This window comes from Cannabis sativa, chromosome 6, assembly GCF_029168945.1.
Source record: "Cannabis sativa cultivar Pink pepper isolate KNU-18-1 chromosome 6, ASM2916894v1, whole genome shotgun sequence".
Taxonomy (NCBI): domain Eukaryota; kingdom Viridiplantae; phylum Streptophyta; class Magnoliopsida; order Rosales; family Cannabaceae; genus Cannabis; species Cannabis sativa.
In genome coordinates, this window is record NC_083606.1 from 49,309,665 (window position 1) to 49,321,007 (window position 11,343).

The following is an 11,343-nucleotide window of genomic DNA, read 5'->3' on the forward strand; positions in this document are numbered from 1 at the left end:
TTTCTCTTCTTCCATGTATTAGTAATTCGCTTGAGGTCTTCTATAACTTTGTAATTGCAATTTTATTTATCTAATTAAAGGGTTGCAATATTGAATTGGTGTTTGAAGAATTATGCTTGATTTTTATGGTAGCCCAATTTGTATATATATATTGGGATTTTGGGGTTTTTCTGTGTTGCTTTTATCGTTCCTAATCTGTTTTCCGATCCCTGATTTAATTTACGCTCTCACTTTTTTTTTTTTCTGGGCTAGTAATCCAGTTTTGGTACGTACTTATTGGAAGGTATTGATTTAATTTGCAGGACCTTTTGGTTGATTTTCATTTTGTGACTTTGTACATACATCAACTTCATGGCATCCGTTGATGGTAGAGTTACTTATTCTTCTCTCTCTAAGCTAGACCATAAGGACAGCCAACCCCATTATGATGACGACTTCAATGATAATAGTGGATGGCCTGTGCCGGAGGGCAATATCAGTTACCCATCAGTAATAGGGAACTTTCCATACACGAACGGCTTGGCTGCATTTGTTGGTAGGAGGGATTTAGATGGAAAGCGGCTCTCAAGGCCATGTTCGAGTTTTCAGATTCTAAATACACAGGTGGCCAACTCCAACAAAACAGCTTTTCTTTCTGATTGTTTTAGAATATTTAATTGAGGGCAGAGGTGATTCAATTGTTTTAGGATATTTAATTGAGGTGATTGTTAATATCAGTTTAAATTCAAATATTTAATTTAGGATATTTATTATTATTTTATTATAGATAAATAATATTTTATTATTTTATTAAATAAAAATTAAAAGTAACCCATAAAATTCTCAAAAACCAAGAATTTCAGTTATATAGGTATACTTTATATAGAATAGATACTTAACTATATAAGATATATTATTTTTTTTGCTACGAATTATTTATTTTTATTTATTTATTATTATATATTTTAATTTTAATTTATTATTATATATTTTTATCTAATTTAAGTTTGTCTTTTTCAAAAAGGAAATAAATAAAATAGTCGAGTCGATTCTTAAACCAAACATAGGATTACTTTCAGCATAATCCAATCTTGTCCAATCAAGTCCAATCCTGCGTACCAAACAGGCCCTTAAGTTCATATAAGTGGAGGGTGAGAGTACATTAGACAACCTACTCATAAAAGTGCATGCATTTTAGTAAAATATAATATGAGGGTATTTTTGATTAATGGATTAAAAAATGAGGTACTTCTCAACATATTTTTTTGTAATTAGATTGAATTGGATTGATTCGGTTTAATTGGATTAAATTAAATGTTGCCCACCTCTAATTTCAGCTATCACTAATCACAAAAGTTAGAAAGAAAAAGTTTGAGATGTATGAAAAATTAATATTGTAAAAAAAAAAAATAGGAACAACAGAACAGTGCTGATTGGCTTCCTAACTTAAAAACTGTTTTCAGTTTTTTAAAACTAAAATACAAAAAAACTAAACAGTTTTTAAAAACTATGGTAGCGTTTGGTAACACTTTTTTAATCAGTTTTCTGTTTTTAAAAGTAGAAAAGTGAAAATATTTTTCAAAAACATGTTCTATAAAACTGTTTTTACTTTTCAATTTTATAATTAGAAATCAAAATTTTAAAAACCAAAAAAATTACTTTCAATATTTTTTTAAACAGTTTTTTTTTCTTAATCAATCTTTTGGATTATGACCAGACCCGTATCCGAATTCCCTCCCCACGGCCCTGGCGCTGAACCCGACTTTTGACTTGAACCCGAATCCGACCCCGGACCTAGATCCGACTTAAATAAAATCAAAAAATAAAAATGAACTTTACAGAACGCACTTTTGTTTTCTGTTTTTAAAATTGAAAAACAAAAGTGGTTACAGAACGCATTTTTGTTTTTCAAATATAAATTTTTTAAAAACAACAATTTTACTTTCATTTTGTAATTAAAAAAATTAAAAAACAAAAGTGTTACCAAACAGCACCTAATAAACTTGAAAAGAATAAATAAATAAATAAAATTAAAAAAAAATAAAAACAGAAAAACCCTAAACTAGACCCTCTTCTCTAGTTCATTCCCTCTCGGCTAACGACCACCAAATAGTAAATACTACTAGCGCACCTAAACTTGGCCTCTCCCTCCCCACGCCGACGCCGGCGCAAGAAAATTGTTCTGTCTCCTTTATCATATCCTGTTCTTCCCGACACCACGCAGCAGGGCGACACCCACGCGGCATTTCGCTTTTTCTCCCTATCAAGTATTGCGCCGACACTGATTGGTAAATTTCACTGAAAATGGTGGTGAGGATTCGATTGGCCCGGTTCGGATGCAAGAACAAGCCATTTTATCGGGTCATGGCGGCTGATAGCAGGTCTCCTAGAGACGGCAAGCACCTTGAAGTTCTTGGTTATTACAATCCCTTACCAGGTGCTTTCTTATTCTTAAATCGATTTCCCTTTCTTTTTCTTCTTTTTTGTTTTCCCATTTCAATTTTCGGGTTCTCAATTCCATTTAAGATTCAAATATTAATTTACTTAATTTTATATTGCTGTTTGGGATAGTTTCTTATGCTTCCACATCCATTTTGTATATTGATTTTATTATTTCTTTCTGTTCAATTTTTCGTAGCTGTGGCAAGTAGTAGTTTATATTGAAGAAAAACTGTTTATTGATTTGTTTACTCATACCTACGATTTTGTTTAGGCCAAGATGGTGGTAAACGGATGGGTATAAATTTCGAAAGGGTTAAGTAAGTATAATCTTCTATTTTGTCGGACTGTTAAACATACATTTTTGTAATTTACTTTTATTTGAATTTGTGCTCTGAATTGAAAATATTCTCAATTGATTTACTGTTTTGGTTAGATTACCATCACGTAATTCCAGACAATGCACAAAAACGAAACAAAAAGCACCGCTTCACTTTCATTAGGCAATTCTATCTGTGGTGACAATGTGACATCAACATAAGTGTAAGAGTTTCACTAGTGGGTTTTTGTTGTAAGGGTACGGGGTTGAGATTAAGGCAATCTCAAACTCAAGTATTCAATATGTTTGACATTTACTCAAAAATAAACTTAAAAGTAGGGTCCACTTAATTGTAAGCCCTCTACTAAAATTATACCAAACATATATTTGGTTTTACATTCTCATTCCAACCCAAATCCCCATACCAAACACCCCATACGTATCTCTTGTAACTCTTTAAATTGAGATTTGTCACATTAACAAGATCTACTGAAAGCATGTTTCGAGTCAGGTTCATGATAGAAATATTCTAAAATTATGCATGTTAATCCCCTGTGGATATGGCTAGGATTTTTGTTCTGATATTAGAAACTGTTCACAGTTGAAAGATTGCGTAGACATTATGATTTAGCGAGACATGCCAAGAGAGTGACTCTAAATTTCCATAGGTTGAAATTTGCTGCTCTGTTATTGAATCTTGTTCTGCCATTTTCTTGTGCTGTATGAATGTTGTAGGTACTGGCTGTCTGTTGGTGCTCAGCCTTCAGACCCTGCTCAGCGCATTCTTTTTCGAGCAGGGTTATTACCACCACCACCAATGGTGGCAATGGGACGAAAAGGTGGTCAACGGGACACACGCCCTGTAGATCCTTTGAGCGGGCGGTTTACATCAGTAAAGGTTCCAGCTAATCCTGATCAAGAGAAGGACTCCGGAAGCCCTGAAAATGGTGGTAAAGATGGTGCTACTACTACATAAATTCTCAACTATTTTGAAGATATTCTGTTTTGAAAATACTCTCTTCATCTTAGGAGTGTAATTTATATTTGATTACAGAACAAGCCACTTGGTTTTCCTCCAAACCATGAAAATAACTAGCATTACTTGGAGACAGCAGCGGCTTGTTGTGACTACATGAGCCATCTTTCCTACTTAGTACTACCTTTGTATTGATTGTTGAACTTTCTGTTTGTTCCATCCAATTTCGTCGGCCATCTTACACGAGCAAATTTGCATATCATGACAATTTCTCATAATTTGCATCAGTGTTCATGGAAAAAGATTGTCGCTCTAGTTTTGTTATTACAACATTAACAATAATAACACACTTCTGAATTTCGGATTGGATCCATTTATTCCCTAATCTTCACGTGCAAACAAAGTATCGCTCGGTTTAACAACTTTATGCATATTTTATTCTTCTTGAAACTGAGATTTAAGTTTGTTTTCATGGGATAGATATTGTTGATGGAGTGATTATGAATAGAACTAGGGGAGTTTTCAAGTGCGGATTTTATATTTTAGATTTAGTTCAATCCACACAAAGTTTAAATTCAACGATGAATTGATTATTTTTATTATTAAATTATTTAATATTTATTAAAAATGTATTTTTGTTTTCACATAACTAGCAATAAAATAAAATAAATTATTGCTGTTTTATGTGTCTAATAACAAACTAAAATAAATAAATTCAAAGGAAGAAGAAAAAAATTATATGTAAAAAAGAATATTTAATTTTGTTTTGAATTATACATTTATGATCTATTAAGTTTTGAAATATATTTGTGTTCTATGTATTATGTAATAGATTTTTTATTTTTTTTTTACATTAATATATTAATTGTATATACATATAGGTGCACTCTTAATGAGTAAAATTAAAAAAAATTGAGTTTTTAATGGGTATTACCCATAAATGGTTACTAAAAAAATTTAACTATAAATATTAGTTTTAAACATATCAAACTATCGAATTTCGATCTAATAACGAATAATGAAATTACAAATTTGAATTTCTATACTTAATTTAACTACTTAATTAAAAAAAATAAAAAAAATATCTCTTTTTACACTATTGTCAAAAATATGTTTATACAAAAATATTTAACTCAAACTCAACTTTTTCTTTTCTTATTTTTCTTGCTAAAAAACTTTTTTTTTTTAAACTTTTTTTTTACCGATGGAACAATCTCAGCTCATGTGATATAAAAGTGAGAGATTTTTCTAATTAGATAGAAAAATTAAGCATAAAAACTCAATTTTTTCTAATTTTACCCATTCATGGGTAATACCCATTAAGAGTGCACCCATACATATATTTCTTAATACATATATAAATATGTGTGGATTGGATTGAATCGGTTACTTTGATATGTCAACCAGCATCCAATTTGCACAAGAGCGGATTTAGATTTTCCAATCCAATTCAATCCGTACAAGTGCGGATATCCAAACTTTGTAGATTGGATTATATTAGATCGTGCAAATTAGATTGGATTGAGTATTTTATGAACACCTCTAAATAGAATACCGACAATTGAATTTAAGATCACTGTACTTTCCTCATCTTTTTTTTTTTTTTTTGTGAAATACTTTCCTTATATCTTAAGTGCCACGTAGAGTGATTTGTCCTTTAGGAGATTTGGAGGTGTTTAACTTCATAATTTAAAAATTATTTTCACCTTTTAAAGCACTAGAGGGTGTTTAGCTAAATCTTTTAAAAATAGTTTTACGAAAATATTAAAATATTATTTTCTATTTCATTTTTTTATTTGTTTTTTGTCTAACATATTTTTTTTTACATTTTATTTCACATGCCTAGGATTGAGCCCATGGCTTGAGGTCCGAGACCGAGTTCCAAGTCTAGATGAGGTTGGGTTAGGTGTCAAATATTGAAGTTTTATTTTAGTAAACATTGTTGACTTCACTTTTGGCCAACGACGTTGAATCTCAAAAGCGATATGAAATCAATTAGTATTAAATAAGAATATATGTATTATCAAGCATAAACTAGAAGCACCGAATTTTATATAGGTTTATTCCCATTATTTGGTAATAACTTACTCCCCTTTTGGTTGTATTTCACTTGTGAGTAGAGAAGCAAGAACAGATTGATCCCTCTTGAAAGCTTTTATAGGAATTTGAGCAGCGTAATAGACTACTCAAAAGTATAATTTCTTATCCCTTTTCAATGCAATGGTTCCATTATTTATAGGGGATGATTACAATGGAAATTAGTTTCCCGAAAGCCATAAACCCATAAAAAATAGGGAAAAAAATAGAAAAATACAAAAAAAGAAAAAAAAATAACAAAAATACTTTGGGCCGGCCCATTAAACATTTATACAGTTCACATACAAATATTTACAAAAATACCACATGCACTAAGCCTTCAGCTGTACAGAGCGAACCATGAAGATGAAAATACCTCGATCGTTTCAAAACCGCAAAACAACCAAAATAAAACCAAAACGAGAAAAATACAACTATTAATTCTGGCGAAATCAACTGGAAAAGAAGACCTGCAATGATCTAAACAGAAAATGACGAAAAAAAAAAAATCAGAAAAACTGTGAAGAAACGGAAATTACACATTTGTTTTCTGTTTTATTCGATCAAAATAACTCCCCCTAATATCGAAATCCAGATTCATGAATTGTAGATCTGTAACAAACAGATCTGGAGCTCCCACCAAATCCAAAACAATGTATGATATGAAATTTTTTTTTAAAAAAACCTCATGAATAATACATCTACGTTATATACAGTTGCATTTTGATTGATTACTGGTTTCCAATATAAATATATTTTTTTAAAAACACAATAAGAAGAGTAAAATCGAATTAAGGTACAACCAGTTACGTATAAATCTGTTTATTTTTTGTTTTGGTTGCCTTATAGTTGCATTATCGTTTTATGATAGTTTATATATTATGCAGGAATTTAATTTGACGGGGACTAAGAAATAGTAGTTATACATAGTAAGTTTTGTGCAAATAGTTGCATATTAGTTTTATAATGAAATAACATATGCAAGTAGCAAACCTATAATAAAACTACAAAACAACTGTATACAAACTAAAATACACGAAAAACTCTTTGAACATCAACATCCACGATAAATCTCATTGTTACCCATTGATGATATAAAAATGGACAGGAAACAACTAGATAAAAAACATATTAAAAAAAAATACATACAGAAGGTGTTTACACTATTAAAAAACTATTACAAAATGAGAAATCAATAAACACAAAACCCACAAAAGTTGAATATGAAAAAATTTTTAAAATGGGGGAAAACCTAGAATAGCACAAACGAAATACACAAAAACGAGAAAAAAATGCAAAACACAACAAAATCTAGAAAAAGGGGAAAACTAAAAAGAAACGGTCAACAAACCTTAGTTCGAAGACCACCACCAATATTATCGTTTTTTCCAGCAACATCTTGAGCCATTTTTTCTTGGGCACCCACCTTCGATTTCTTCTTAGGAGGAGCTCGACCACGCTTAGATAATGGATGAGCAAAATCAGAGTCATCCTCCTCCATAACAAGTCTTTTACCCTTGTTCTTATTAGCTAAGGATTTCAAACCCATTTTAGAGCTTTTCTTTTGAACGGGGGAAGGAGATGATGAAGAACAGGTAATAGCCATATATATATGGATTGAGAAAGAAATAGAAAGAGGGAAAATGATTATGGGATTGGGTTACTGGGATTTTAAAAAAAAATTGAAGAACACAAAGAGGAGGGGAAATTGTGGGATCATGGAGAGGGAATGTTCAGCAATGGAGGTTACTAAATTTTTTTTAAAAAAAAAACTGAAAAGAAATGGAAAATAAAAAGAAAAAGAAGAAAAAAAGAAAGGGACATGATAGATGGTTGATTGATTGATAGTGGGATTGATTGATAGTGGCCACTCACATGATTGATGCATGGGAAGAGTGTACATGTGGTGAAATAGTAATAAAATAAAGATGAAGGATACAAATGTTTAGTTTACCGTGTAGTGGTATTTAGGTAATAAAGTTATCATTTTATATTTTTGATGTCAAAATTTCTAAAAAATAAAGGACTTTCTTAAATTATGAGAAATATATATAGAAACCATCTTAAATTGGGATTTGATTACACATAAAATGGGAAAGTAACTTTAATGAATCTATCTCACGTGTTTTCCCTTGATTGGGTTACCTGAGGTGCTAACTGAATCTCTCCAACCAAGTCAACTTCTTCTATCATGTACGACGAGTTTTACCTTGTTTGTTTATTATTATCTTTGGCAAGTTGTATATCTTGGGCGGGCACTTTAGAAGAACTTTTCCTCCATCTAGGTCTTGATGACATAATACGTCACTCAAAAAAACATGCCACGTCACCCGAATAAATTCAGGATAACATTTGCCCCCAAATCCGCGTGCGAATTTTCTGGTTGGTTTGTGGACTTGCCCGACCCACGTACTACATGAATGAGGTGACACGTGTCAGATGAATACTCATGACGAACTAAGCCATCGATTCAAATCTTTTGGAGCCTCTTTTCAAATATTTGATGCATTTAATGTATTGATATGGATTATTGTGCCTTAGGGGCATGCATTGACGACTACACTTATGTGGAGTACTCATTGCAAAAAATTTTTGGGGGAATCAATAATTTGGATTGGGCGCTCAAATTACGCTTATATCCCTTGACATTCTTATAAAAATGAAAAGAAGTGCTCATTCGGCACTTGTACACCTTTTAAGCCTTCTAAGTACTAGAGAACACCCCACTCCTTTTGATTTTCAAGAATACATTTAGAGACTTCAAGCATTCAACCTTCGATCTCAGCTTTGCACATTTCAACCAACAACTCTAACAGTGAGTAAGTATCTTAATTTATGTACATTTTTAACTTATTTTCTTACATTCAACATTACACATTTTTTTGCAAAAACATATAGATTTATGCCATACCTGTTCTTCACTAAATTAAAACTTGAATTTATCCTAGTTTTGTTGCTGAATATGCTTGCGCAGGGGTTTAATTTCTGAATTATTGATCGTATACATGTTTGCTCTGAGAAAACTTGTTGAACTGAGGTTCTATGGTACTTTGGTGATTTTTGGGTATTTTCTCAATCTTTGAGTCAAGTTCTTCGTCATTTGGATGGAGTTCTTGTTGGAAATTATTTTACCAGGATCTTAGATCTACTCACAAGTATGTTTATTAACACCCTAAGTATGAACTTTCTAAAACGATAAATAAACACATATAAAGTTTAGGAAACCTTACATTGGGTGCAGCGGAATAATATGACTCCTTCCGTTCAGATATCTAGCCCTTGATTCCTTTCTGTAGCAGAGCATTATCAATATCTGAACCTGGATCTCTTTCTCTGAATCTTTGATGCTGAAACCTCCTTCTTGCTGAAAGTCTTTCTTTACGATCTTCCTCACTATGATTGAGGTATCACTTGCTGTGTGTGGGCACTACTCATACACTAAGGATTTCGAAATATTGAAGAAGAAAAGAAGAGGGAAGTGGCTGCTAAAGATAGGGAGAGAGAAGGCTCAGGTTTTTCTGAATCAGAAGTGTCAGAAGAAAAGTGTAATTTTCCTGAAGCCTTCACTATCTCTTTATAGCATTCCACTAGGGTTAGGTTTGAATTATTTGGCATTAAAATAATGAAAAAATCAGTTTAAATTTCCTACAAAAGTGGCTGGCCCTATACAAGTGGATTTGGGCCTCACTTTTGCAATTTTGCAGTTTTATCTTTTTTGCATCTGATTTTCTCAAAAACGCCAATTTTTTAATTCAACCATTTAAATGCCAATTCTAACTATTTAATAACTATAAATAATTATTAAATAATATTGTCATTTATCATATTTATTAATTGAACCATACAGAGTATCATAATTAACAAATATGCCCCTAAAACTCTTTCCTTACAATTTCGCCCTTACTTAGTGAAAAATTCACAAATAGACATAGTCTAATTTGAGAATTATAATTGATTAATCAAAATAATTTACATGAGTCTTACAAGCAATATTATCTCAACTAGTGGGGGGACCATGGGTCTATATAACCGAGCTTCCAATAAGTAGATCAAGAATTTAGCACTAAAATTCACTAACTTATTAATTCTTCGTTGAATCCACGCATAGAACTTAGAATTGCACTCTCAGTATATAGAATGCTCTATATGTTCCACCATATAGACACATTATTAGTTATCCATTCTTATAATCCTAATTTGATCAATGATCCTCTATATGAATGATCTACACTGTAAAGGGATTAAATTACCGTTACACCCTACAATGTATTTTATCCTTAAAACACTTGACCCCGTATAAATGATATTTCAGCTTATGTGAAATGAGTACTCCACCATTTATGTGTTGGAAGTTATTTTACCAGGATCTTAGATCTACTCACAAGTATGTTTATTAACATCCTAAATAAGAACTTTCTAAAACGATAAATTAAACACATATAAAGTTTAAGAAACCTTACATTTGGTGCAGCGGAATAATATGACTCCTTCCGTTCAGATATCTAGCCCTTGATTCCTTTTTGTAGCAGAGCATTATCAATATCTGAACCTGGATCTCTTTCTCTGAATCTTTGATGCTGAAACTCCTTTTTGCTGAAAGTCTTTCTTCACGATCTTCCTCACTATGATTGAGGTATTGCTTGATGTGTGTGGGCACTACTCTAATCACTAAGGATTTCGAAATATTGAAGAAGAAGAGAGGGAGTGGTCAGCCAGATAGGGAGAGAGAAGGCTCAGTTTTTTTTTCTGATTCAGAAAGTGTCAGAAGAAAAGTCTTATTTTTCTTAGGCCTTCACTATCTATTTATAGCATTCCACTAGGGTTAGATTTGAATTATATGGCATTAAAATAATGAAAAAATCAACTTAAAAACCTACAATAGGTAGCCGGCCAAGCATTAGTGGATTGGGCCTTGGGTTTTGCAATTTTGCAATTTTAACACCTTTTGTATCTGATTTTCTCAAAAATGCCAATTTCCTAATTCAACCATTTAAATGCCAATTCTAACTATTTAATAACTATAAATAATTATTAAATAATATTGTCATTTATCATATTTATTAATTGAACCATACAAAGTATCATAATTAAGAAATATGCCCCTATTAACTCTTTCTTTACAATTTCGCCCTTACTTAGTGAAAAATTCACAAATAGACATAGTCTAATTTGAGAATTATAATTGATTAATCAAAACCAATTACATGAGTCTTACAAGAAATATTATCTCAACTAGTGGGGGGACCATGGGTCTATATAACCGAGCTTCCAATAAGTAGATCAAGAATTTAGCACTAAAATTCACTAACTTATTAATTCTTCGTTGAATCCACGCATAGAACTTAGAATTGCACTCTTAGTATATAGAATGCTCTATATGTTCCACCATATAGACACATCATTAGTTATCCATTGTTATAATCCTAATGTGATCAATTATCCTCTATATGAATGATCTACACAGTAAAGGGATTTAATTACCGTAACACCCTACTATGTATTTTATCCTTAAAACACTTGACCCCGTATAAATGATATTTCAACTTATGTGAAA

At 31.6% G+C, this 11,343-nt stretch overlaps 1 protein-coding gene across 1 annotated transcript; it reads left to right on the forward strand.

Annotated features, from left to right (window-relative positions):
- The first annotated feature begins 2,025 nt into the window (after positions 1–2,025).
- On the forward strand, positions 2,026–4,086 carry LOC115694723 (small ribosomal subunit protein bS16m/bS16c). Its single transcript, XM_030621812.2, has 3 exons — positions 2,026–2,416; positions 2,693–2,738; positions 3,473–4,086. The coding sequence occupies exons 1-3, from the start codon at positions 2,284–2,286 to the stop codon at positions 3,711–3,713; spliced, it is 420 nt and encodes a 139-aa protein (XP_030477672.1). The 5' UTR covers positions 2,026–2,283; the 3' UTR covers positions 3,714–4,086.
- The last annotated feature ends 7,257 nt before the right edge of the window (positions 4,087–11,343 follow it).

What these genes read in the sequence shown, in the direction of transcription:
- LOC115694723 (XM_030621812.2), top strand. Translation starts at nt 2,284, where the DNA reads ATGGTGGTGAGGATTCGATTGGCCCGGTTCGGATGCAAGAACAAGCCA. An exon ending in TTATTACAATCCCTTACCAG is followed by an intron (nt 2,417 to 2,692) that starts GTGCTTTCTTAT and finishes GATTTTGTTTAG; the next exon opens with GCCAAGATGGTGGTAAACGG. An exon ending in ATAAATTTCGAAAGGGTTAA is followed by an intron (nt 2,739 to 3,472) that starts GTAAGTATAATC and finishes TGAATGTTGTAG; the next exon opens with GTACTGGCTGTCTGTTGGTG.